Source organism: Somniosus microcephalus, chromosome 9, assembly GCF_052327205.1.
Source record: "Somniosus microcephalus isolate GS21.2 chromosome 9, FLI_Smic_1.0, whole genome shotgun sequence".
Taxonomy (NCBI): domain Eukaryota; kingdom Metazoa; phylum Chordata; class Chondrichthyes; order Squaliformes; family Somniosidae; genus Somniosus; species Somniosus microcephalus.
The window spans coordinates 131,717,397-131,745,296 of NC_140995.1; the positions used below are offsets into that span (position 1 = coordinate 131,717,397).

Genomic DNA, 27,900 nt, shown 5'->3' on the forward strand with positions numbered 1-27,900 from the left:
GGAAATATTTGTATAAAAGTTTATAGGGATTTCAGTTGTACGATTCAATCTAGTATTTTCTGATTTGACTGAATTCTTGGTTTGCAGCACCCCCTGCTGGAACTATTTAACAAGTACACATTTTTTCAGAAAGATGAACTGAAAAGTTCTACGCAATTATTGTCCTAGAAGCCTGTCAGTACAGATGAAGGCAAATCTGGAAAACAATACACCTGGCCCAAGAGCATAATTCTAACATACTATTCCCATTATGTAACATTTAAAAAATGGAAATAAACCCTAAATGAGATTCAATGGAGTGGAGACCTAGAGAAACCTAAGGATGCAAATACACAAATTGCTACAGACAGGATTACCAGTCAAAGAAGCCATAAAAAAGGGTAAATGAGATCCTGGATTTTATACATAGGAGCACTAAACACAAAAACAAGGAGGCGGCAGTGAATCGTTACATAACTTTATTCAGGACACAGTCAGTGTTGTGCGCCATTTTGGGCACCCCATTGCAAAAGAATATCAGAGCCCTGGAAGAAGTGTAACATTGATTTGCTAATTCATATCTGGGATGAGAGGATATATTTATGATGAAACATCCATAAAATACTAGAGTATTATTCACGGGAGCAGAGAAGGTTAATGCATAGGGGGGACTTACAGAAGTAAAGAAAGGGTCTGTGAGGATAAACAGTGAAAGATTATTTCCGCTAGTCAATTAATCAGTAACAAGGAGACACAAACTCAGGATTAGTACTTTTAGCGCTAGGATTGGCCAGCCTTTCACTAGCACCCCCTGAAGCAACCTCTCCAAAAGTAGTAGCAGCAGCAGAATGTATACCAGGCAGCCATTTGGCAGCTGGGGTAGAATAAAAGAATCAGAGTTCAGTGGGGATATATGATTCAATGGGCAACCGACCAGCGGAGCGTGCCAAACAGGCTCCCTGGATTGAGGCCTCAAAATCGGGCCGGGATGGCCATCAGCAGGCAAGTTGCAGTGGGGTTGGGGGGGGGTGGGAGGGAGGCAGGGCTGGGCCTCTTCGGTTCCATCACCTGTGACGCACTGCACAGGCTCCAACCAGTTCAGACCTTAAATGGTAATCTGGGTCCTACTTACGTCAGAGGACCACGATCTCCATATTAAAAAAAAAGGCCGGTCCCTGAAACACCTGGCGGTAGGCCCCTCTCAAAATAGAGCAGACCGCATAGCTGTTGTTAACGGGGCGATAAGGCTACCAATGCATTTTGAGTCCTTTGCCATTAACACCAGATGAAGGCAGTCTAAATCAGTCCCAATTTATTTTGGATCGATTCAAGTGTGTGCTCAAACACTGCCTCCTGTTAGTGTGCCACTTAGTGGTACTAACACCATAGTTCCAGATGGCACTACAGCAGGATTTCATTGAAAAAAATTAAAAAGACAATGATGACCATTCATTACTAATTTTTGCAGGTACGGCAGACATGAGATGAAAAAAGCTAATGTTAAGCTGTGTATTATACATATAAACCTTGATCCAAACACACAACTTTTTTTACTTGTGGTTAAAGAGAGAAACTGTGAAAAAAAATGCTCGAGTCACACAAGATCTTATTTACATGCTGCTTTTTTTCTTTTTAAATCTGTAAAACTGCCAAGTAGATTATTGTCATTTCTGTGAACACAAACTATTGTTAGAATCTTTTTGCATTTGTGGGCTACAAAACTTTAAAATGTTGTGTGGTGCTTTGATCGCATTACTTCAGCCAGATAGTTCTGCTCTTGCATGCTGTAGCCCTGTGTCACACCACTCTCAGGTACACTATGACCTGAAGTTTATTATTTACAGCTTCACTGCAAACAAATATCCCCAAAATAGATGAAGAACAATCATTTTTATGCAATATTTCTAACTTGATAATCAGCAACATCTCAATAATACTGTGGGATTTAAGACTGATGGAAATTATACTCCAATTTCAACATGTGCAACATCAGAAAGTAATCTCAAACAATCTTGACTTACAAAAAAAACCCAGTCATTTTTTTTTGAAAGCCAACATACGAGTGTAATAAAAGATGATACATCTCAGGACCATCACATGACATAAATATCACCACTCTTAAATACCTCCACTCGGCAGTTATCCAGTCAGCTGCACTAGAAGAGATATTTATCATGTCACATGGCTGGCTCTGAAGGATCTTCCATTTGTAACATTTGATCTAATGAAACATACTGTCTTTAAGCAGTAATCATCTGCAGACTCAAGAGTAATTAACTGAAAGCTCAGTTAAGTTTCAATCTATGACTGAAAGCATATCCTCTCTTTAGTACATTTGATGCATGCTCGTTTCCAAAAGGAAAAATCTATTTCAATGAGTTTTTTTGTAATGCAAAAAATGATGGTGCTTTACACATTGCACTACATGGACCAGAAACACAAGAACCTGATAAGATCGAGAAGGTATGAGTAATGTTCTCATATTACAGTAATATTTGACTGTTAATCTTACTTGTGAAAGCTTCCTGTTAATATGTTTCTTGTTGGGGTATTATGAACATATCAGAAGCAGGTGGGAGACCACTGCCGTGAACAGTTTCACATGAAAACCCCAGCTGAACATTGAATAGCATCCAATTAGTCCAAGCATGAACAACACACTGTAAATAATCAGAAGAGGAAATTCTAAAGTGCTCCAAAACCATGCAAAATTTTATCTAATGGAGCCACTCAAACTTTATGAAAGAAGTGTCCTCTATACCTCATAACAAACTTTACTTCATGAAGGCAGAATAGTAGTTTTAAAATATGAAATAACAGTTAATTAAAAATCAAATATATGTACAAGACCAGATTTATATTTTCAGGTTATTGGAAAGTTCAGGAGTAAAAGGGTATATTTTTCAAAAAGTGCAAAAAGAAATTAATACTTACTCAAGTTTATAAACAGGCAGCCAGTAAACCAGACGACCGTTCATGACCAGGTTCTCTGCAGCAAAGTTCAGCAGGTCGATGAAAATGTCACTCAGGTGATAACTCATGGAGACTGGAACATGACTTTCAATGCTGAAAGACAACAAAAACAAATCCAATCATTCTTCAGAAGTCAGATAAGCTTTCTTTTCTATGATAAGCATATATCCTAATTTGATTCTTTTGATTTACTTCTTGAATACCTCAATTTTTTCCCAGCTTTTAAGAGAGAGACACATGGAGCCAGATTTAGCTCTTCAAATGTAAAATATGAGAAATGCAAATTTTTCACCACAACAACAAAATTGACAGAATGCACGGCTTCAAAGTGTGCAATTCCTAAAAATACGATTTTGTTTGCAGTAAAGAAAAATAGAAGCCAATCATGATGCAACTGCGAAAATTATCCTTTAATGCTACACAAACATCTAATGAGCCACTTAACCAGTATAAATGTCAACGGTGAAAGAAAGCAGTCTTAGTGAAGAGGCAGGGGAGGAAGCAAAACCCAGGGTCAAGATTGACACCAAGGTTCCATACATCTGAGGTTAACCTGAGGTGACAGCCTGGGAGGTTGACAGAGTCGTAGCTGGACACATGTAGGTATTTGTAGGAGCCAGAATGGGTGGCTTCAGTTTTACAGACATCTAGCTGATGGAGATTTGGACATTGCTGCACACCCACTGCCTGATGTGATTCGTGTCTCTTCTAAACCCTCGGCACTTTTGGGGCATCCTCTTCTCTTCCTGTTCCATTGCAATATACCTGCTAATGGCCACTTCACCCAGGCTTGCTGAAAAAACTCTTCTCTACTGTTACGTCCGTGAATAATTGAGACACGGACAGCAGGAGTGAACAAAATAAGTCTTCACTGGTGGAAGTCAATAGTGAAACTAAAAACACAGAGGCTCACTAGCGCCTTTTATACAGGGGTGGTCACTGCCGGTATTGCAGTCTGAGACCAGTTATTCTCTTAAAGGTACATACATAACAATTCCTCCCCTTTTAGATAAACAGTACATAACATTCATTTAACAACTAAATGATAACTAATTACAATCACGATTACGGTTGCTAGATACATTGGTTAAGTTTAAGCAATTATAAGTTCAGTTTTTGAGGAGGCTTCCTGATTCTGTCTGGATAACGCCTCTTTGGGGTCTCAGGTTCTTCTGGCAATGTTGAGTCGAGATCAATGTCGTTGTTTGGTTCATCTGCTTCCAATATCACCGATTCTGCGGTAGCTGCAATTGGTACGTCGATTTCACTGCCAGGTGTATCAGATCGTGGTGTGGAGTTGACGTTTTCCAGTGACTCTAGAATCTGGTCAGCATGGCGTCTTACAATGCTCTCTCCAACGTCCATGGTATACATGAGAGGTCCTTGCCGTGTACAAATCGTTCCTGGCTGCCATTTCTCAGTGCGGTAGTCCCGGGCCAAAACTGATTGACCTATCTTAAAACTCCTGGTCGGCCTTTCATTCATATTCTGAAACTGCCTGTTCTCCACATCTCTTCGGACGTTTGGCTTAACCAAATCCAAGCGGCATCGTAGTCTTCGATTGAAGAACATCATGGCTGGGGTTTGGTTGGTAACCGCATGTGTCGCATTCCGGTAGGCAAACAAGAAGTTGTCCACCTTGTGTTGTAGGGGTATATCTTCATTACACATTGCCTTGATAGCCTTCTTGAATGTTTGGACAAACCTCTCGGCCAATCCATTAGTGGCTGGATGATATGGGGCAGATGTGTAATGCTCAACACCATTGTTCTTTAAGAACCTCCGGAACTCTTCAGACACAAACTGTGGTCCATTGTCAGAGCAAATCTGTTCAGGCAGCCCATTCCTGGTGAATATGGTTCGTAAAACTGTGATAGTTTTTTCCGTGGTGGTTGAGGACATTTGTATTACCTCTGGCCACTTTGAATGTGCATCCACCGCAATTAAAAACATCGAGTCCATGAAGGGACCAGCAAAATCAATGTGCACCCTTTGCCATGGAGATGAGGGCCACTCCCACGGATGCAGAGGAGCTTGTGGTGGGGCGTTTTGGACCTTCTGGCATCCTGCACAGCTCTTGGTCATCTCTTCGATTTCTCTATCGATTCCCGGCCACCACACAAACGCTCTGGCTAAGTTCTTCATTTTTACCCCACCCAGATGACCCTCATGAAGCTCATTGAGCACTCTATCCGTCAACTTAGGTGAAATTACTACTCTTGATCCACACATCAAGGTTCCTCTGCACACTGACAGCTGTTCTCTTCTCGGCGAGAATGCTGGCAGCAGTGGTTCGCCATGTGCTGGCAATCCCTTCACCGTTAAATCATAGACCCGTGATAGTATCGGGTCATTCCGTGTTTCCTTTTCTATGTTTGCATTCGTCACAGGGAGACATTCGACTATGGTTGAGTGGAATAACTCCATTGGATCCACTGCAAGGTCTTCTTCTTCCACCGTCGGCAACGGTAGGCGTGACAATCCATCAGCATTTCCATGCTGTTTAGTTCCTTTGTACTCGATGTCATATTGGTGTGCCCCTAGGAAAAGGGACCATCTCTGCAGCCGTTGCGCTGTCATTATCGGTACGCCCTTCTGAGGGTTGAAAATGGAGACAAGAGGTTGATGATCGGTTAGTAGAGTAATTTTTTGACCGTGCAGGTAGTGATTGAACTTCTTCACCCCCCACATTAGGCTGAGGGCCTCTCTGTCAATCTGAGCATAGTTACGCTCGGCAGAAGTTAACAAGCGTGACGCAAAAGCTATTGGCCTCTCTAAACCATCAAGGAATTTATGTGACAGTACCGCCCCAATGCCGTAGGGAGACGCATCACACGCCAGTCTGATCGGCAGTGCTGGGTGGTAGTGAGCCAATACTTCCCTTGAAGTGATTAAGTCCTTACTCTTCTGAAAAGCACGCTTACAATCATCGCTCCATTTCCATGCTACCCCCGTTCGCAGCAGGGCGTTCAGTGGGTGCAGAATTGTCGACAAATTCGGCAAAAACTTATGATAGTAATTCACCAATCCGAGGAATGACCTCAGTTGCGACACATTTTCAGGCGCTGGGGCCTTAACAACCGCTTCAATTTTGTCAGGGGACTTATGTAACCCCTCTTCATCAATCACGTGGCCACAATACGATATCTGTTTCTTAAAAAATTCGCACTTGGGGCGGTTGGCTCGCAGCCCATGTTCCCGTAGTCTAGTGAGCACCTGTTCTAGGTTGTTAAGGTGTTCACTGTCATCTTCACCTGTTACAAGGATGTCGTCCAAGTAACACCGAGTCCCTGGAATCCCTTGCAGGACTTGTTCCATCATTCTTTGCCATATCGCCGGAGCCGATGCTACTCCGAATACCAATCGATGATATTGGTAAAGACCTTTGTGAGTGTTTATCGTGAGATACTTCCTAGAGGACTCTTCAACCTCCATCTGCAAATATGCTTGTGCTAGGTCAATTTTTGTAAAACGCTTCCCTCCAGACAGTGAGGCGAAGATGTCTTCTATCCTTGGAAGAGGATATTGTACTGTGTGAAGGACTGGGTTCACCGTCACCTTGAAATCCCCACAGATGCGAATCTTCCTTGGCTCCCCGGACTTATTGCTTAACGTTTTCTTCATGACAGGAACGATGGGTGTCGCCCACTCGCTCCAGTCGACCTTAGACAACACGCCCGCCTTCTCCAGATTCTCCAGCTCTGCCTCGACGGCTGGGCGAATTGCATATGGTACCGGTCTTGCTTTGAAAAACTTGGGAACTGCATTCTCTTCTATTTTTATCGAGGCGGTTACGCCTTTAAGCGTGCCCAGTTCTTGTTGAAATACCTCTTTGGCATTAGCTAAGATTGTTGACAATCGTCCAGGAGTGCGTCTTCATCTTTTTTACCGTCCACCGTCATTGCATGAATGGAATGCCAATCTAAGTTTATCTTCCTGATCCATTCCCGTCCCAATAACGGTGGTCCACCATTTGGCAGTATGTAGAGATACAATTTCCGTATTTTCTTGCCATTGTTCCTTAGTAGCCTTTTTGTTGTCGCTGGTCTTCTTCCCAGACCTGCAAACTCGTGCAATGTGTCCCATCTTCCCGCATTGCCTGCATATTTTGTCTTTGGACCAGCAGTCCTTCTGGTCATGGTTAGTTCTGCCGCAGCGATAACATTTTGCAAATCCCCGTGTCATTTCGTGGGTGCCGTATTCCTGTGGTTTTTGTTGAATTTCTGCAGCTCCCCTGGCTGCTGCTTCATACGATACTGCCACGCTGAAAGCCTTATCTAGCGTCAGCTCTTTCTCTGAGAGTAACTTCTTCTGTGTTCCTTCACTCAGGAGTCCACAGACAAATTTGTCCCGTAGGGTGTCTGCCAGTCCTGCTCCGAACTGGCAGTGCTTTGATAGCTTGCGTAGTTCCGTAAGATACTCAGCATTGCTCTCATCCTTGTGCTGAGTTCTCCTGTGGAATTTAAATCTTTCTGCTATCAACAGCGGTGCAGGGTTTAAATGTTCCTGTAGGACAGCAACAATTTCGTTAAAACTCTTCGCCTTCGCTTTGGCTGGAGTAATCAGGTCCCGCAATAGGCCGTACGTTCTAGCGCCCATTAAGTTTAGCAATATCGATGCCCTTTTCCCCTCCGCTATTTCGTTTGCCTCGAAATATACCTCGACTCTTTCCACATACGTGGTCCAGTCCTCTATTGTATTATCAAAAGCAGTGATACAGCCAGTCTTCGGCATCTTGCAAATCTAAAATGGCGCCTCCCGCGCTTTGCCTTCTTCCCCGATTTAACAAAATGGCACCTCCCGCGCTTTGCCTTCTTCCCCGCTGTTGTTAGCGCTGCTTTCCACGGTTTCTTGCGCGTTTAATATTGATTTTTTTTCTTTTATTATTTTCCCGTCGTGGAGCGGACCCTCTGGGACACTTCCCTCCCTCTTCTTAGGTCCGAACGCTGCCTGGCTTCGAAGCACCGGCCGCGCCGTGTGCTCCACCCTCTCTCTCTCTCTTTGCTTCCCGACTCGCTGCCCGGCCCCGTTGAAAAGCCACCCGATCGAGCTCTAGCCCGCCGCAGCCCAGGAAGGATCAGTGCACTACCTGCCACCAGCCCGATTAGCTGGGAAACCACAGACCGAGGAACCAAGCCTGGCTCTGGACAGTCTCTCCTGCAAGTTTTCAATCCGACGATTTGGAGGGCAGTTGCCCACGGTCGACGCCCGTTTCTCGAGTTTCTTTGGATTTTATTTATTTATTTATTTATTTCTTCTGGCTTCGACCTTCAATAACGTCGTCTGAGGTGCTGCCGAGTTGCAGGTAAGTTCGTTTCTTACTCGTCGCCAGTGTTACGTCCGTGAATAATTGAGACACGGACAGCAGGAGTGAACAAAATAAGTCTTTACTGGTGGAAGTCAATAGCGAAACTAAAAACACAGAGGCTCACTAGCGCCTTTTATACAGGGGTGGTCACTGCCGGTATTGCAGTCTGAGACCAGTTATTCTCTTAAAGGTGCATACACAACATCTACTGTTCACGGTTATTTTTAAATTACTGTGGTAATTTCAAAAATGTCCCCTTCATTACACTCGCATCAGGTCTAACCTGTAGTAAAATACTCACTTTTGAATTTAACTGTACAGATGCAGAATGCTGCCCAGGTTCATCTTTAGGTGACCTTAACAACCAAAAAAAAGAGACTTTTCTCACTTTTCCATAATGTGTGTAGAATCCACTTTCAAAGGGGTTAGAATCTTTAAATCAATGCTAAATAGAGGCCAGTAGTCAGTTAGCAGTTCTACCAACATTCAACCACATCTATTTTTCTCCTAAATTTAGTGAAGACATGAATGTTGGCCCGTTTTGGTCTACAAAACTAATGCTTAGACTGCTAAATAAACAACTCATTTATATGAGCACAATAATATTATTACTAATATTTAACAGGTTAACATTGTAATTCATTTTTGAAGTTCATGGACAAAGAACAAATGACTAAAGAGTGCTGTAGAGTCTGGATAATATCAAGTTACAAACTTAAGCACATTAAAAGTAATTTAAAATCAGTTTTTTTTTTAAATTATAGACACATTTTGCTTATTTATAAAGATTCTGGAGCTTTACCCATTAGAGTTTTAACAGAGTTCACATCTTCTGTTACTGCCACCAATGTGGCCTCTGAAATTAACCATGTGCCTCCCCACTGTACAATATGAAGAATGAATATTTTATAACATTATTCTAGAGATAAAATACCCGTGCACATATTAAAGTATTTGTGGAATGTAAAGAGGCATAGAATAATGATTTGTAGAATAACCTGAAAGGAAATTATGAATACAATGAAATAACAGAAACTCAAACAGGATGTTCAAATTAAGATCATCTGGCAATAATTTCCACTTTTTTTTTAGGGGGGGGGGGGGTTGAATTGATTGATCAAAGTGAGGAATGTTAGTCCTGAGGAATAGAAAATTAATGGTTTCTATTAGTAAGAGAATCATTCACAAGATAAGTACCAATGAGGATGTTCATTCAGTCCCTCTTAAGTCAATTCATTCAGAAACATCCTACACGCTCCCAATGAGGCATCCATTGTTTCTTAATTAATTCCAGAGTTCTCACCTCCACTACCCAGAAATCTGTATTGATCACTCTCTGTGAAGAGACCTTCCTGACATCAATGCTAAATTATCCCTTTTCCTAGTGTTCACTGTTTACTCTTGTAATTCAGTTTGAAATAATTTTCTGGATTTGCTCTTTCCATAAAGATTGATTGTTTTACATACCTCTTTAATATCTCCTTTCAGTCCCCTCCTTTTGAGGCTGAAAAGTCCAAGTTTCTCCAGTCTTTCTTCATAACCAAGACCTCTGACACTAGGAGTCAGCCTCCTGGCTCTTCTCTGTACTGCCTCCAGCACCTGAATGTCTCTTGTGTTGCAGTGACCAGAACGGGACACAGTACTCAAGCTGTGGTTTGACTAGTGCTCTATAGAATTTCTACTGCTTTAGTTATATAGCTCAGCATTCTATTTGCTTTGCTGATGGTTGTTCTCCAGTAGTCAGACACATTGATCAAGTCTAAGACCCCTAGATCACTTTCCACCATTTGTGGAGTACATTTCTTCAAAGTGAATGGAATAATAAAAAAAACCTCCATAAAATTACAGATTAGTAATCACCCTCTTCCTAGACTTATTTTGTCCACTAGAAAGGATATGAGATTGTATTTAGCTCAGAGACGATGTTAATGCTGTAACCAGAGATAATTGGTGCCACCTGGTGGTTGAACTTGACATCTTGAAAAATAAAACGAACTGCAAAGAGGGAATTTTAACCCCTCGCCAGGAAGCAGTAGGCTGTGGCCCGGGAAGCACCATTTTTACCTCCAGGCCTCATTGAACACCCAGCCATCCAGCTGCTCATCCAAAACCAGCATCCAGAGGCAGCTCACTGGTTTCTGGCCTATAAAAATCAGGTGGCCCATCAGTCAGGTAAGTCCCGAGGGGTGCTTGGGAGGGTTTCGTGGGTGGGAAGGGAGGGATGGGAAGCCTGTGCCAGGAGCGGTCCAAACTTCCTTTGTGGTGCCTGGAGTAGCACTCCTGCTCCTTCTGGCCCCATAAAGATAAATTTTAAACTTGCCTTATAGGGCCCTCTGCAGCAGACACCCTGTTCTGTAGGCAGTTAAAATAGCATCAGAGTCCTACCTATCTGCAAGGACCCCGATTTACATATATTTATAAGGCTCCTGCCCAAGTCAGAAGGACGCCTCAACTGTGCAAGAAAACAGCAATGGTAAAATAGCCAAGGGGCTGGAAATGAGCAGCAAGAGTACCGATGGGATTTTAACTCCCATTCTGCCCAGTTTCTGCTGGGTAGGGGACGTTCAAATTCCCCCTCAAGTGTCTCTTTTACGATTCAGAATATATTCAACTTACTGCGTATTTAAAAGTGAAAGACTATCTGGGGCGAGAGCTTTCTGTTCAGAGTACTCATGCCCCCTGCCTCACCTTTCCCAATCTCTTATCTGGGAAGAAAATGGCAACATATATATGTTGCCTACCAAAAAAGAATACCCTTGCAGCAATCTCAGAAGACCCACCATTTTGAACCTCCTTCCCTTTTTAGCTACTTCACACATTAAGTGATGAGAGGCCGCATCCAACCTGGAGCATGTTCAATCACTGCCCTTTGAACCGGCCTAGGAGCTTTCCCCAAAAAAGCACACTACTACTGAGCGCTGCTACATACACAACCATGACAGCACTTTCTGGAGCCGATTCACTCAAGATCAGCTCCTAGACCACTCTTAAGTATCAGCATCCAGTAAAGTGAAGGGAGTCATTTGAGGACATACATCACAGAGTAGCTGATGAAGGAAGGAAACCAAACGGATAAGTCTCCATGAGGCTGCAACAACAATATTTTATGATGAGCGCTTTTTCCACACAAGGCATTTATAGCTTTGTAAAGTAAATTCAAAACTGCAAATATTTGATCCTATAATAGTTGCTTAAAAGTGTTAATATGTTAGTATTTACTGTATTTAAAAGGTGTTTTTAATTGTTCAAATCAAATTAATACTTACTATTCTTCCGTGGGTTTTAAAATTTCTTTCTGTGATCCTGTTTTTCTTGTGGATTCCCTTATACCATATGGAGCTACAAAAAACACAGTATTTGCCAAGTTGTCAAAAAGGATCTTTAAATTCATACGTTCAACAAGTAAGGCAATTAACATTGCTCTCTTTTACATTCAATTTTTGGGTCATTTTGCATAATAAAATTTAACTATGCAGTGGTTTCTGCGCACAGGTGATTATTTTTAAAAGCTCATCAGTAATAGACTAAAATCTTAAACACAACATAAATACACTTTAAACAGCAAATTAGTCAGTAAAAGGAGATTTTACAAGCTCACACAGGAGAAAACACACTCCAACTTTTCAAAAGATTATATGCAGCCCTTACTTTCTTTTGGTTTTTACCCATATACTATAAATCATTCACCAACTGAGAGGGAGAGCAAGCAGGCCTACACTCTTTTCAGAGACCAACTGGCTTGTATGAAGAATTATAGTGGAATGCACTTGCAATAATCATGTACATTACAACAGTGACTACACTTCAAATGTGCTCCACTGGCTGTGAAGTGCATTGGGAAGACCACAGGTGGTGATGAGCGCTATACAAATGCAAATCTTTGTTCAAATTTTATTTGCCAAAACCCATTTACACATTTCCCATCGGATGCGCTGATCAATGCAAATCAGTTGCACTGATCAGATGCGGGCTGGGTCCTCATATAGAATGTGCTCCATTCATTGTTCTCAACTCAGCCCAAAATCTCTCCTCCCTGTTGCACACTACTCATTGCTCTCACCCCAAAACCAGATCAGAAGTTGCCAATCCTACAATGCCCTGCAGGGAAGCTCCAAGCCCAAATCCAACACTGACTCAAGCACGGTCCAACCTGCTGGTGAGCAACGTTGTTGCTGACCTGCAAATTAAATTGCTGATCAGTAAACAATGTAAAATATTGGGGGGGGGGGAATTGGGTCCCGCCCCCTTTGGGGCGCTACCTTCACCGGGTCGCTACTTTTAGTGCCCCGAAAAAATTAGCGCCCCCGTGCCCAAAATTTACCGGTAGCGCCCAAAGAGGGAGGCGGGGCGCTATCGGTGAATTTTGGGCTACTGGAAGCGTCCCGCCTCCCTCTTGGGGCGCTGCGAGTGAATATCGCAGCACCACGCACATCGCACCGCGGTACTGCAGGCCTTCCTCCCCTTATGAAAGGGGAGGGGTCTAACGCAGCGCGACCTGGGGCCCAGCTGGGCCACCAGGGATCGGAGTGCCGGCAAAAGAGCCGGACATTCAAGAGAAGTGCCGGGCTCACAGAGCGCAGCCGACACTCTGCTGGGGGGGGGGGGGGGGGGGGGGCTGCAGAGGAGGCCAGGGGCGGCAGAGAGGGCAGGTGCTGGCAGGCGGCCAGCAACAAAAATGGCCGCCCGGCACCTCGCCTATAATTTGCACTGCCCTGGCCGCAGGTAGGCCCCCCCCTGACTCCGTCGGACATAGTGTCCAGGGCGCTAACGGGAGGCACAAGTCAACCGAATTTTTAGGCCTAGAACTTTAGCAGAAGATGCATACTTACGATCTGTGACGATTGCATCAAACAACTTTGCTTTCCTCCATATTCTTTTTGACGCATCGGATACAAGTACATCAACGTAGAATTCCTCCAAGCCATACTGGCGAAGGTTAGCCCGGATGTTCTCATCTGGTCCTCGCCATTTCTGGTTCTTCCTACTGGCCTTACCTGCAGAATTACAGAATGGCCCGTATTAATCACTCCGTAGTAATAAAACTGATCTTTAATCCAGACCACACTAAATCTGCTGTATAACTAACAGATGTGAAATTGCTTTTATCTTATTCTTTTCAGGCTCTATTTTTTTAAACTTCTTTATTCCATTTTACTCACTTGTCTGTATCTTTGTTTAATTTTTTTTATGCTTCGACTTCCACTTTTGTATTTTATGTTCTTTTCATTTGTTTTCTCTCTATTTAGTTCCACCGCTTGCTTTTCCTGCCTTTATTCTTACAAGGCCTTCCTCCCCCCAGTCATCACCTAGAACACCTACTTCCAGCTGCGTAACATTAACCCCCACCCCCACGAGATCCATATTTTTGTCACCTCCAGCCTTGCTTATTCCAACATTCTCCTTTCTGGCTTCTCATCCTCCATAAACTCCAACTTGTCCAAAACATAGCTGCCTATATCCTGTCTCACCCAAGTCCCACTGACCCCATTACCCCCAAATTCACTGACCTACACTGGCTCCCTATTAAACTTCAGCTCCTCTTTTTATTCCTAAATGGCACTGCCCCATGCTACCACTGCCCCATGCTACCTTTGCAACCTCTACAGAATTAAATTCCTCCCCCACCCCCTTTGGTCCTCTGACTACGGCAGTTTGCTTTCAGCTGCCTTTGTCCCATACTCTAGAACTGCCTACCTAAAACCCCTTCATCTCTCCACTTTTCTCCCCTTCCTGTAAAAAGACTGTATTTATATACTGTAGTACCTTTCAAGTCCTCAGGATGTCCCAAAATGCCTTACAGCCAATGAATTACTTATTAAGTGTAGTCATTGTTGTAATGTAGGCAAATTTGCACACAGCAAGGTCACACAAGCAGAAATCAGGTGAATGACCAGTTAATCTGTTTTGGTGGTGGTGGTTGAGGGATAAATGTAGGACAAGACACTAGGAGATCTTCCCTGCTCTTCTGTGAATTGTGCCATGCTGAGCATGCAGCTGGAGCCCTGGTTAACATCTCAACCAAAAGACAGCACCTCTAACAATGCAGCACTCCCTCAGTACTGCACCAAAGAACACACAATCTAGGCTGAAACAAGTCCTGGAGTGGGGTTTGGACCCACAACCTACTAACTCAGAGGCAAGAATGGTACTACTGAGCCAAGTCTTCTCAAAACCTTCTCAACCTGGCTTTCAATCACCCACCCGAATCTCTCCCTGCATGGCTTGGTGCCCATTGTCCTATCCATTTTCTTTTGTGAACTACCATGGGACTTTAATTTAAACGTTAAAAGTGCTATATAAATGAAAGTTGTTGTTGCTTTACTGAGAACATGAATATCTGACTCAAAAATTAACCTATTCAAGTGAAGTCAAAGGGGAAAAGAGTTAATCAGTGATTTTTAAAAAAATGAACACCAATTTCCCAGATGCAGCAGAAGAGGTAAACCTACTCCTATTTCTTTTAACAAAGAAAACACAGTTTGCATAATTATGTGCACGAGTACTACAAATTCATGCATTCCTTTATTGAAATGCAAACTTTATGAAAGGGCTTGGTCCTGGTCATATATGGTTACTTACCACGCCCATGAATAATGTTGTAGTCAATGTCTGTCCCACATACATATGCTCCAAAATGGGCACAAGCTACAAGAAGACTACCTAGGGAAAACAAGATGCCACTGTATAACATGAGCTACTGTATCAGAACATCATATTGTCAAATATACAACATAATACTGAAAGGGAGTTACAGCCTCATAGGATTCCTGGCCCTAAAACTCTGCAGGGGTTCTTGCCATCTCCCACTGGAACTTTAATAGGAGACTGGAAGATCCCCCCCCCCCACTGCCACCACCACCAGAAAAACAGCATAAACAGCTGAAAATGGCCATTTACGCTGTCTGGCAGTTCTACCAGTCTGAAAACGGATCTGTATGACTTTGTATCACCCCCTGAGCAGACAGATCTTTGGCAGTAGCTTGACTCAAACCTAACTGGACTGTAGTGACCCAATCTTTTGTGGTGGAGCACAGGTTTGTTGATATGTGCAGTGCCCCGTCTTAGCAATGAGATCCACTTGAAGAAAAGAACTTTCCCACAAGTATGAAAATCAATAAAATGGCTCAGATTTTGCGATAGGAATATTGGTGAGGCTATCAGCGCTCACCGTTATTAAGGAGTAAATCGGACAGCAACTTGCGGTGTTCTCACGTGCGCAGTAAAATGCGTAAATCAGGAAGTTGCTGTCCGATTTGCCCTGCTCCGCCACAAGCTTCACTATACTGGTACCTCGCAGGGTGTTTCGGCATTCAAACACATAAAGGGTGTGAAGTTGCGGTACTTAGCCACTAGATACCCACTAAACATGCCACAAAAAGTTAGGGCTTGTCCATTCAAGTTTAAGTGAATTTTTAATGGCATGATAAGTCTTAATTAATGCCAAACCACCTTTCTGACACTGAAAATTAACTTTTACAAGTGTGGAGGCTCATTCCTTCAGATTTTAATTATTGTTGGAGATTTTTTTTTTTTTAGTTAAATTTTCTTTCTGTCTCTTTTATCTCTTTCTCTCTCTCTTAATCCCATCTTTCTTTCCCTCTCTTCATTTTGCTTTTTGGTACACGATTTAGCATTGAATTAAATATTCTAACTTACACTTCCTGGTTTAGACTCTGCGTGACTCAGTAAGGATTCTTCAACCCGATTAGTTGAGGAAACACACCGTTACCTGCCCCATTCACACAGGTCCCAGAACCCCTGTAGAGGGTGCCACGTTGCTTTGACTGTCTGATAACTGTAAATCGCAATGTAAAAGCCCACAGAAATTCTGTGGGCAAGTGTAAGCGTAATGAACGGCAAGCGCCGTTCGTTCGCCGCTGACTGCAAAATCCAGCCCATTAGGTCAGCAACCATTGCTAATGTCCAGTTACGTTGGCAAAGGCTTAGGAACAGGTCATCAACCCACCTGCTCAGTTAAGGAATGCCGTTTGGCTTACAGTGAGGGTATAAATAAAATAACATCTGGACTAAATATTCTTTACATCTTTCTAAATACACAATCATATCAATTATAAAACAAAGATAAAGTTCAAACCACAACATCCACAAAACATGTCTTAATCACATTATCCAAATAAAGAAAAAAATAATTAGGCTGCAGAAAACCTGCTAGGTCTTCAAAGAATTAATACAAAATGCATTGTTTTAGAAAGTAACAGATAGGAACTGAAAACTAAACTAAATTGCATCTGTGCATTTTCTGTACAATTTGCCTTTGGAGTTTTTAAAACAGCGATGTAAAAAGAAACTAAATTCTTAGCATGCAAAAAGTGCAAAAAAGTGTGCACTCAGTGTCTGCTTCATCAGTCTCCGCTTTACCTGTTCCCACAAATGGATCAAATACCAAGTCGTTAGCTCCTGCTTTAGCGTGATTTGCCATTAGAAAGGAGAGACAGGCATCCATGCTGGTATTACCAATGAAGTGTCGCTTCTTTACACTGTACAAGTTGATTAGCTCCCTTCGACCATCAGCAAGCTAAAACAGAAGCGGACAGTGGCAGCAGATTAAGGATTTACTTCTGTAATCCTCCAAATTATTTTTTACAGGTACACTATTTCCAGTCTTTCTAATCAATACTGATCAAAACAAAATTAACACATATTAGAGTAATAATAATAATAATGAGATATATACCAAGACTTCTAGCTTCAACGAAATTGATGAATTTACCAGATCTCTATAGAATGTATTAATATATATTCATTGTTTATCGCTTAAAGAAAGTGTTTTTCCCCCCAACACAGGAACAACTCTTTAAACCTCCTAATTCCGCCCACCTCCCTTGAATGCACTGGCTCTCAGAGGGTACAATGCCACAGATAACGACGACTCTCTGGTACCTTGATTAAGTGTCCACTCTTCAGGTGTGTACCGAGACAGCAAGGCACTGAAAGCGCGTGCTCCCGTTCTGCTGACATAATGGGATGGAGCAGGGTCTCAGGTGCACCACACAGTTATGGTCCTAACCCCGTCGCAATTCCAAGGGTCAGGCTATTTACATGAAGTAGGCGAGCACCTGCCAGTACTGCCAGTATAGGTGCAGCTGGGTGCCCACTCGGTGGGGATGAGAAGGTGGAACTACTGTTGTTGGCCAGCCACTGAAGCAAGTGCCAGCAGGTGAGCAGAGAATGGAAAAGTGCAGCACAATGGGCCCCTTTCCTGGAAGGTCGGCTTTGCGACTGACTGCTGTAAGGAAAGCAAGGCCTTTGGTGGGCCCCACTTCTGCTGGCTTAAAGTACTGTATGCCTGCTTCATGCAAGCGTACAGTGCGTTGAAGAACCAGAGTCGGGATGGGAAGGAATTCCAGCAGGCATCATCATCCTGCTAGTCCCATCAAGGAGCAGATGGAAATTGTTAAGTCCGTGAATGATTGAGACACGGACTAGCAGGAGAGAAACAAACAGAACTTTACTGGTGAAAGGCATAAACGAATCTAACAAAACAGAGGCTCTCTAGTGCCTTTTATACAGGGGTGGTCACTGCCGGTATTGCAGTCTGAGACCAGTTATTCTCTTAAAGGTACATACACAACAATTCCTCCCCTTTTAGATAAACAGTACATAACATTCATTTAACACTAATGATAACGAATTACAATCACAATTACTGTTGCTAGATACATTGGTTAAGTTTAAGCAATTATAAGTTCAGTCTTTGACGAGGCTTCCTGATTCTGTCTGGATAACGCCTCTTTGGAGTATCAGGTTCTTCTGGCAATGTTGAGTCGAAATCAATGTTGTTGTTTGGTTCATCTGCTTCCAATATTACCGGTTCTGCGGTAGCTGCAATTGGAACGTCGATTTCATTACCAGGTGTATCAGATCGTGGTGTGGAGTTGACGTTTTCCAGTGACTCTAGAATCTGGTCAGCATGGCGTCTTACAATGCTCTCTCCAACGTCCACGGTATACATGAGAGGTCCTTGTCGTGTACAAATCGTTCCTGGCTGCCATTTCTCAGTGCGGTAGTCCCGGGCCAAAACTGGTTGACCTATCTTAAAACTCCTGGTCGGCCTTTCATTCATATTCTGAAACTGCCTGTTCTCCACATCTCTTCGGACGTTTGGCTTAACCAAATCCAAGCGGCATCGTAGTCTTCGATTGAAGAACTTCATGGCTGGAGTTTGGTTGGTAACCGCATGCGTCGCATTCCGGTAGGCAAACAAGAAGTTGTCCACCTTGTGTTGTAGGGGTATATCTTCATTACACATTGCCTTGATAGCCTTCTTGAATGTTTGGACAAACCTCTCAGCCAATCCATTAGTGGCTGGATGATATGGGGCAGATGTGTAATGCTTAACACCATTGTTCTTTAAGAACCTCCGGAACTCTTCAGATACAAACTGTGGTCCATTGTCAGAGCAAATCTGTTCAGGCAGCCCATTCCTGGCGAATATGGTTCGTAAAACTGCGATAGTTTTTTCCGTGGTGGTTGAGGACATTTTTATTACCTCTGGCCACTTTGAATGTGCATCCACCGCAATTAAAAACATCGAGTCCATGAAGGGACCAGCAAAATCAATGTGCACCCTTTGCCATGGGGATGAGGACCACTCCCATGGATGCAGAGGAGCTTGTGGTGGGGCGTTTTGGACCTTCTGGCATCCTGCACAGCTCTTGGTCATCTCTTTGATTTCTCTATCGATTCCTGGCCACCACACAAATGCTCTGGCTAAGCTCTTCATTTTTACCCCACCCAATGACCCTCATTGAGCACTCTATCCGTCAACTTAGGTGGAATTACTACTCTGGATCCACACATCAAGGTTCCTCTGCACACTGACAGCTGTTCTCTTCTTGACGAAAATGCTGGCAGCAGTGGTTCGCCATGTGCTGGCCATCCCTTCACCGTTAAATCATAGACCCGTGATAGTGTCGGGTCATTCCGTGTTTCCTTTTCTATGTTTGCATTCGTCACAGGGAGACATTCGACTATGGTCGAGTGGAATAACTCCATTGGATCCACTGCAAGGTCTTCTTCTTCCACCGTCGGCAACGGTAGACGTGACAATCCATCAGCATTTCCATGCCGATTAGTTCCCCTGTACTCGATGTCATATTGGTGTGCCCCTAGGAAAAGGGACCATCTCTGCAGCCGTTGTGCTGTCATTATCGGTACGCCCTTTTGAGGGTTCAAAATGGAGACAAGAGGTTGATGATTGGTTAGTAGAGTAAATTTTTGACCGTGCAGATAGTGATTGAACTTCTTCACCCCCCACACTAGGCTGAGGGACTCTCTGTCAATCTGGGCGTAGTTACGCTCGGCAGAAGTTAACGAGCGTGACGCAAAAGCTATCGGCCTCTCCAAACCATTAAGGAATTTATGTGACAGTACCGCCCCAATGCCGTAGGGAGACGCATCACACGCCAGCCTGATTGGCAGTGCTGGGTTGTAGTGAGCCAATACTTCCTTCGAAGTGATTAAGTACTTACTCTTCTGAAAAGCACATTTACAATCATCGCTCCATTTCCATGCTACCCCCGTTCGTAGCAGGGCGTTCAGTGGATGCGTAATTGTCGACAAATTCGGCAAAAACTTATGATAGTAATTCACCAACCCGAGGAATGACCTCAGTTGCGACACATTTTCAGGCGCTGGGGCCTTAACAACCGCTTCAATTGTGTCAGGGGACTTATGTAACCCCTCTTCATCAATCACGTGGCCACAATACGATATCTGTTTCTTAAAAAATTCGCACTTGGGGCGGTTGGCTCGCAGCCCATGTTCCCGTAGTCTAGTGAGCACCTGTTCTAGGTTGTTAAGGTGTTCACTGTCATCTTCACCTGTTACAAGGATGTCGTCCAAGTAACACTGAGTCCCCGGAATCCCTTGCAGGACTTGTTCCATTGCTCTTTGCCATATCGCCAGAGCCGATGCTACTCCGAATACCAATCGATGATATTGGTAAAGACCTTTGTGAGTGTTTATCGTGAGATACTTCCTAGAGGACTCTTCAACCTCCATCTGCAAATATGCTTGTGCTAGGTCAATTTTTGTAAAACGCTTCCCTCCAGACAGTGAGGCGAAGATGTCTTCTATCCTTGGAAGAGGATATTGTACTGTGTGAAGGACAGGGTTCACCGTCACCTTGAAATCCCCACAGATGCGAATCTTCCTTGGCTCTCCGGACTTATTGCTTAACGTTTTTTTCATGACAGGAACGATGGGTGTCGCCCACTCGCTCCAGTCGACCTTAGACAACACGCCCGCCTTCTCCAGATTCTCCAGCTCTGCCTCGACGGCTGGGCGAATTGCATATGGTACCGGTCTTGCTTTGAAAAACTTGGGAACTGCATTCTCTTCTATTTTTATCGAGGCGGTTACGCCTTTAAGCGTGCCCAGTTCTTGTTGAAATACCTCTTTGGCATTAGCTAAGATTGTTGACAATCGTCCAGGAGTGACGTCTTCATCTTTTTTACCGTCCACCGTCATTGCATGAATGGAATGCCAATCTAAGTTTATCTTCCTGATCCATTCCCGTCCCAATAACGGTGGTCCACCATTTGACAGTATGTAGAGATACAATTTCCGTATTTTCTTGCCATTGTTCCTTAGTAGCCTTTTTGTTGTCGCTGGTCTTCTTCCCAGACCTGCAAACTCGTGCAATGTGTCCCATCTTCCCGCATTGCCTGCATATTTTGTCTTTGGACCAGCAGTCCTTCTGGTCATGGTTAGTTCTGCCGCAGCGATAACATTTTGCAAATCCCCGTGTCATTTCGTGGGTGCCGTATTCCTGTGGTTTTTGTTGAATTTCTGCAGCTCCCCTGGCTGCTGCTTCATACGATACTGCCACGCTGAAAGCCTTATCTAGCGTCAGCTCTTTCTCTGAGAGTAACTTCTTCTGTGTTCCTTCACTCAGGAGTCCACAGACAAATTTGTCCCGTAGGGTATCTGCCAGTCCTGCTCCGAACTGGCAGTGCTTTGATAGCTTGCGTAGTTCCGTAAGATACTCAGCATTGCTCTCATCTTTGTGCTGAGTTCTCCTGTGGAATTTAAATCTTTCTGCTATCAACAGCGGTGCAGAGTTTAAGTGCTCCTGTAGAACAGCAACAATTTCGTTAAAACTCTTCGCCTTCGGTTTGGCTGGAGTAATCAGGTCCCGCAATAGGCCGTACGTTCTAGCGCCCATTAAGTTTAACAATACCGATGCCTTTTTCCCCTCCGCTATATCGTTTGCCTCGAAATATACCTCTACTCTTTCCACATACGTGGTCCAGTCCTCTATTGTATTATCAAAAGCAGTGATACAGCCAGTCTTCGGCATCTTGCAAATCTAAAATGGCGCCTCCCGCGCTTTGCCTTCTTCCCCGCTGTTGTTAGCGCTGCTTTCCACGGTTTCCTGCGCGTTAAATATTAATTTGTTTTCTTTTATTATCTTCCCGTCGTGGAGCGGACCCTCTGGAACACTTCCCTCCCTCTTCTGAGGTCCGAACGCTGCCCAGCTTCGAAACACCGGCCGCGCCCTGTATGCTCCACCCTCTCTCTCTCTTCTTGCTTCCCGACTCGCTGCCCGGCCCCGTTGCAGCCCAGGAAGGATCAGAGCACTACCTGCCACCAGCCCGATTAGCTGGGAAACCACGGACCGAGGAACCCAGCCTGGCTCTGGAAAGTCGCTCCTGCAAAGCCTTGAACCCGATGATTGACGGTCGACGCCCGTTCCTCGAGTTTCAATGGACTCTTTTTTTTTCTTCCACCCTTCAACGTCGTCGGAGCTGCTGCTGAGTTGCAGGTAAGTTCTTTCTACCTCATCGCCAGTGTTAAGTCCGTGAATGATTGAGACACGGACTAGCAGGAGAGAAACAAACAGAACTTTACTGGTGAAAGGCATAAACGAATCTAACAAAACAGAGGCTCTCTAGCGCCTTTTATACAGGGGTGGTCACTGCCGGTATTGCAGTCTGAGACCAGTTATTCTCTTAAAGGTACATACACAACAGAAATAGCGCCCAACTCCTTTGGCGAAAGAAATCCCCAGTTCAGGACTCACGGGGTGGAGACCGGCATAACCGGGTCCTGTCCTAACCTCCACCCACCCCAATAACAGCCTAGATGCCCCAAAAACAATGCAGGTTTTTGCCCCACCCCCCCACCATGCATTTCTACCACAAGTCACAGTTGGAATCCTAGCTGGATCCCACTCAGACCAGGCACTGAAGCCAATTAAAGCATCCTACTGCCAGTTTGGTTGAGTTCAACTATCTCAGTACAGACCAGGGTTAAAAGTTTGACATTTTCTGTTTGTACGACTCTGTACAACATCAGACAGTGCATTTACCCACTGATGGAAGAGTGTAAGAAAAAGTTTAATTATAAACGAACACTCAATTTCCCTTAAGGTATGGACTCTAAAAATCTCACCCATCTTCCAAAGTAAATACAAAAGGGCTTCTCTGGAGCATTATTCGGGTCTGTACCATAGTCTTCAAGTAACCAGAATACATGCTCTGGATTCTTTAGATTGACTGTTCCTTGAAAGGGCAGAAATCCTAAGTTCTGTATAACACATAAAACAAAAGTTAAAACAAAAATCACATGCAACACCCAAGACAATTCACCGATCAGAACAAATATTTTATTAACATTTTGAAAGCTTCAATAATTAGATCAATATGCTTTCAATATATTATTAAAGTATATTAGTGTTGTGACAATTTTACTTTCCAAGGCCTTTTATAATTATGTCTTATGCAAGAATGACCCAGGCTTTATTCAAACTTTCTAATAACCGTAAGATCATTTGGATTGACAAAAAAACATTTAAAGTCCATCTTTATAAATATAAGAAATAAATGAAACATAAGCATTTGTTTTTCACAACTTCTGCAGTGAAATTCAGGGATATAGGTTCGTTTTTATGCTGGGTTTGGGGGAATTATACACTGGACATTTTCTCTGGTGTAACATGTACAGAACACGTCAGATTGTCTCTCCCGTCCTCCAGACACACTTTTTTTTTATTGTTCTTGGGATGTGGGAGGTATTGACACTGCACATCCAGAGTTGCCGAGAGCCTTATGAGTCAAAGATGTAGTATGGGACTGGAGTCACATGTAGGCCAGACTGGGTAGAGGTGGCAGGTCCTTCGCTGACTAACATTAGTGACCCGGTTGGGTTTCTCCGACAAACTGGCAATTTGCATTTTTCTGATGAAGAATCATCATTTATCTGTTGAGCCCAGATTCTGAATTCAATTTCACAAGTTACCATCAACCTCTGGATTACTATTCCAGTACAATAACCACTAGGCTATCCTAACCTTACACATGTATCAAAGGATTCCTTACCACTTTTTCTTGAGCTAATGTACCTTTTCTAACCAGCAGGCACCCTCCCCCCATCATTCTCCCTGACCTTCAGGCAGGTTTCCACTCTCTCCTTTCCTAACACACATGCAACTTCCACATTCCTGCTCTGTCTGCTAGGAGTTTTTATTTGACATCTTCTCAGGATCTGGGCAATACTGCCAAGGCTGCATTAATGCCCATCCCTAGTTGCCATTACTCAGGATCTAATTTTCCATGTGCGTGATGATAGTGAGCGTCAGCAGCTGATCTATTGCAAAGAGCATCAAAACAGAGCCTAATCCTATGTCCACATTTTCCGCAGGAGTCACTAGATAGTACTTGGAACAGAAACTCTAGCCTAGATGTGCTGAGACCATCTAGTCCAATAGAGACTGGGGATAAAACCCAGGACCTTCCTGTTTTGTGTGGCTTAGTTCCACACTTAGCATTACAGTTACCAACTGAGGCATCAAGGAAGCTCTTTTCCAATCACAATATTCTCAGAACTCTAGGCTAATCAATCACAGTATGAAAGTACACATAGACTAAACCAGAGACAGTAAAATAAAGCAATATCGTATCATACATACATCTATCTTTTGAATCCTCTCGTTATGTGGCAATGTTTTATTGAATGCATAAACGTTTATCTGATATGTTGAACCACACTGAAGGAAGGGGATCTAAAATAGGAAAATAAATATGGTTAATTAAACTCAGTCCAATAGTTTTAGCTACATATACACAAGACAATGTAGATAGTTCCTGTGCATACACACCATTCTGTCTGCAGGATAATTTCTCAGTGAGTTATGCAACTCTTCATGTGTTCTTCCTTGACCCCACAATTCAAATATTGATCTGCAAAGTAAAGCATGGTTGTTGTGTCCAAAATAACTACTTCAAACATGGATATTGTTGCTATATGGTATAACAACACGAGAACAGCTTGTACAGTAAAACTTCCATTAGTCTGCTGTAAACTATCATGCTGTAAAAGAGTTTTCCTTAAAGATATAGGGGCCAATATTCCTGACCCTTGCACCCAGGGAATGCCCATGACCCAGGCACAAAGGTCAGGAAAAAGGGGTGGCAACCAATTTAGCTTGGTCAATGCCACTTTACACTACCCCAGAATTTCCAGGGCTTCCCCAGGGAGGTGGGGGCAGAGCTGGGCCTATACTTGCAAAGGATAAAGGGCCATCGCATACATGTAAATGAGGCAGGAGGGGACATTCCCAGCTTCCCGTCTCATTTTCTTTTTTATCAGCCTGATGGGAATGCAAAGAAACTAGGCACTGGGACATGTGAACGCACAAAGCAATAAAAACAGTATTGGAGAATTAGAGGGATTACTATCGATGATGGGATATGTTATAGTAGTTAGAACAGTGATGTGGCTTAAGTTTAGACAGGGCTGGGAACTTAAATTCAGGAGAGATAGGGAGGGATGTAAAGGGTGGGGTGGTTGTTTAAGTGAAGAATTTTATTACATCACTAGAGCATAATGATGTTCCAGGCAATTGGATTGACAGATTCTATATGGATAGAGTTAAGAAATACGAAGGAAACTGGTGCAATTTTGGTGTGTATTACAGGTCATCCAGCAGTAGAGATGAGACAGAAGTAAAGATCTCCAGACAGTTCAGAGAAAAATGTAGGAACAACAACATAATATTGGGCGATTTTAACCATCCCAATATAGGTAGTAATACATGTAGTCAAAATGGGAACTGCTTTAAAAAGTGCATCCAGGAATGTATGTTTCTAGTCCAACAAGGAAAGAAGCATTGCTTAATTTAGTTCTTAGAAATGAAATATGGTGAATAACTCATCTGAGAACAATGGGGAAATAGTTTGGTTCAGTGCAAGAAAAGGATAATGAGTTAAAGATAAGGGTGCTGGATTGGTAAAGAGCAGAAGTCAATGAGATAAAAAAGGATCTGATCCAAATTAAATGGGCAGAAAATTTAGAAAACAGGTTAATAGATCAGTGGGAAATCTTCCAATTGGAGATGGGTAGAGTACAAAATAAATATATCCCTATACAGGACAGGAGAGTAGCCGATGTAACGCCTTTGTTCAAAAGAGAGAGGACAAACCAGGTAACTATAGACCAGTTAGTCTAATGTCGGCTGTGGGAAATTCTTAGAATCCATAATTTGAGATAAAATTAGTAAGCATTGTTGTGTTTGATAAATTTAATACAGCTTTTGATGAAGTGACTGATTGAACAGATAAAGTGAATGCAGTAGATAGATTTTTGGAAGGATGATAAAAGTTAAGAGAATGGACGAGGGGAGAAGGAAGACAAACAAAAAACTATTTTCATCATTTACTTCAGAAAAACAAAGCAACTAAAGCTGTCAGCTGGACTCAGACTTTGCAATAACTAAAGAATTTCTGCAAGTATAATATTTTCTTGATGCATTCAACTGAATGCTGGTGCCATGCCTTTTACAATAGCAGTCACATTTATATTCCACTAAAACCCATACTATTGACCCTGGCTCCTGACACACGAGTCTCCTGTAGAGCGCTACAATTCATTTTTAAACCAGGTTCGCCCAGCAGCCAGCGTTAATGAATCCCAGAGTTTATTCTTGGGTTGTAGCCAGTTACAGAAGACCCACAAATCAGGAGCTGGCACCACTAGCATAGGCCATGGTGCAATATAAAAGCAACTAGAAAGGCAACCGTTATTCTTCAACACCTGTGCATCAACTACAATTACATGAAACACCTACTTTGCACACACCGTCCGCCTCATGATTCTTTTTGCCATCTCCTCGGAGGGAATGTGTAGAATCCAGAAGGGAGACTGAAAAGGAAAATATAATTATACATTAAATCACCTACAGTGCTGACCTTAGAAAGTCTGTTAATGAAGCTTTTAAAAAAGACCAGCATGTTAGTGAATGTGAATCAAAATTAAAAGACTTTGGCATTAAATGGAAATTCACTTCTAGGAAATTTTCAGAGGTCATTTAACATTATGAGAATCCGAACCTTTATGTCCATCATGAAACATAGAAAAATAGGAGTAGTAGGCCATTCGGCCCTTCGAGCCTGCTCCGCCATTCAGTATGATCATGGTTGATCCTTTATCTCAATACCATATTCCTGCTCTCTCCCCATACCCCTTGATGCCTTTTGTGTCTAGAAATCTATCTATCTCCTTCTTAAATATATTCAGTGACTTGGCCGCCACAGCCTACTGTGGTAGAGAATTCCACAGGTTCACCACCCTCTGAGTGAAAGAATTTCTCCTCATCTCAGTCCTAAGTGTCTTACCCCGTATCCTGAGACCGTGACCCCTCATTCTAGACCCACCAGCCAGGGGAAACATCCTCCCTGCATCCAGTCTGTCTAGCCGTGTCAGAATTTTATACGTTTCAATGAGATCCCCTCATATTCTTCTAAACTCTAGTGAATACAGGCCTAGTCGACCCAATATCTCCTCATACGACAGTCCTGCCATCCCAAGAATCAGTCTGGTGAACCTTCGCTGCACTCTCTCTATGGCAAGTATATCCTTTCTTAGGTAAGGAGACCAAAACTGCACACAGTACTCCAGGTGTGGTCTCACCAAGGCCCTGTACAACTGAAGTAAGACATCCTTGCTCCTGTATTCAAATCCTCTTACAATGAAGGCCAACATACCAGTTACCTTCCAAACTACTTGCTGCACCTGCATGTTTGCTTTCAGTGACTGGTGTACAAGGACACCCAGGTCCCTTTGTACATCAGCATTTCCAAATTTAGCACCATTTAAATTATACTCTACGGCCTAGAAATTGGGTTTTGGCGCAGCGACGGCTTTAGCACCGGAAGTTAGTGCCGGAGCTAAGTCGCGCTGGGCGGGCCAAAAATTCACTACTTCTGCGCCCAAACGGCTGCCGGCGCTGCTGAAAGCTGTTAGCGCCTGAAAACTGGCGCTATGCGCTGAATTTCGGCGCTATTCCGGCGCTGCGGCGCCCGCTGCGGTGCGGCAGGTTCAGGAAGTGCAGGCCTCCTCCTTCCCTTAAGGAGGAGCTGCCTGCACCCGGCCGCGGCCCGCGATAATCTTTTTAAAAATGAGCCCGGCACCTCAGACAAGTGCCGGGCTTGCTTCTGTTCCGGGGGGGGGGGGGGGGGGGGGGGGAAGTCCGGGGAGGGAGCTGTGGCCAGGCGGGCGGCGGGGAAAGCGGCCGGCCGCCGCGGGGCCTTTAATGCGCCGGCGCCACGTTCTGTAAGGCACCTCTGCCAGAACGTTGCTTGCGGCTGCCACGGGCGAGGCGGCCGCAACTCAATTTC

General features: G+C 43.6%; 1 protein-coding gene across 3 annotated transcripts in view; it reads right to left on the bottom strand.

Annotated features, from left to right (window-relative positions):
- Positions 1–27,900, bottom strand: part of trmt11 (tRNA methyltransferase 11) — a 95,234-nt gene that overhangs the window by 50,654 nt on the left and 16,680 nt on the right. For all 3 annotated transcript variants that reach the window (XR_015079549.1, XM_085997194.1, XM_085997195.1), the window contains exons 3-11: positions 26,352–26,425; positions 24,384–24,465; positions 24,195–24,287; positions 22,679–22,813; positions 16,640–16,796; positions 14,840–14,920; positions 13,090–13,254; positions 11,527–11,599; positions 2,914–3,045 (exon numbers count right to left, since the gene is read on the bottom strand). Coding sequence is in view for 2 of the 3 variants with exons in the window: in XM_085997194.1 (XP_085853320.1) it covers positions 2,914–3,045; positions 11,527–11,599; positions 13,090–13,254; positions 14,840–14,920; positions 16,640–16,796; positions 22,679–22,813; positions 24,195–24,287; positions 24,384–24,465; positions 26,352–26,425 (992 nt within the window). In the remaining variant the exon portion in view is untranslated. The remainder of the gene's footprint in view (positions 1–2,913; positions 3,046–11,526; positions 11,600–13,089; positions 13,255–14,839; positions 14,921–16,639; positions 16,797–22,678; positions 22,814–24,194; positions 24,288–24,383; positions 24,466–26,351; positions 26,426–27,900) is intronic.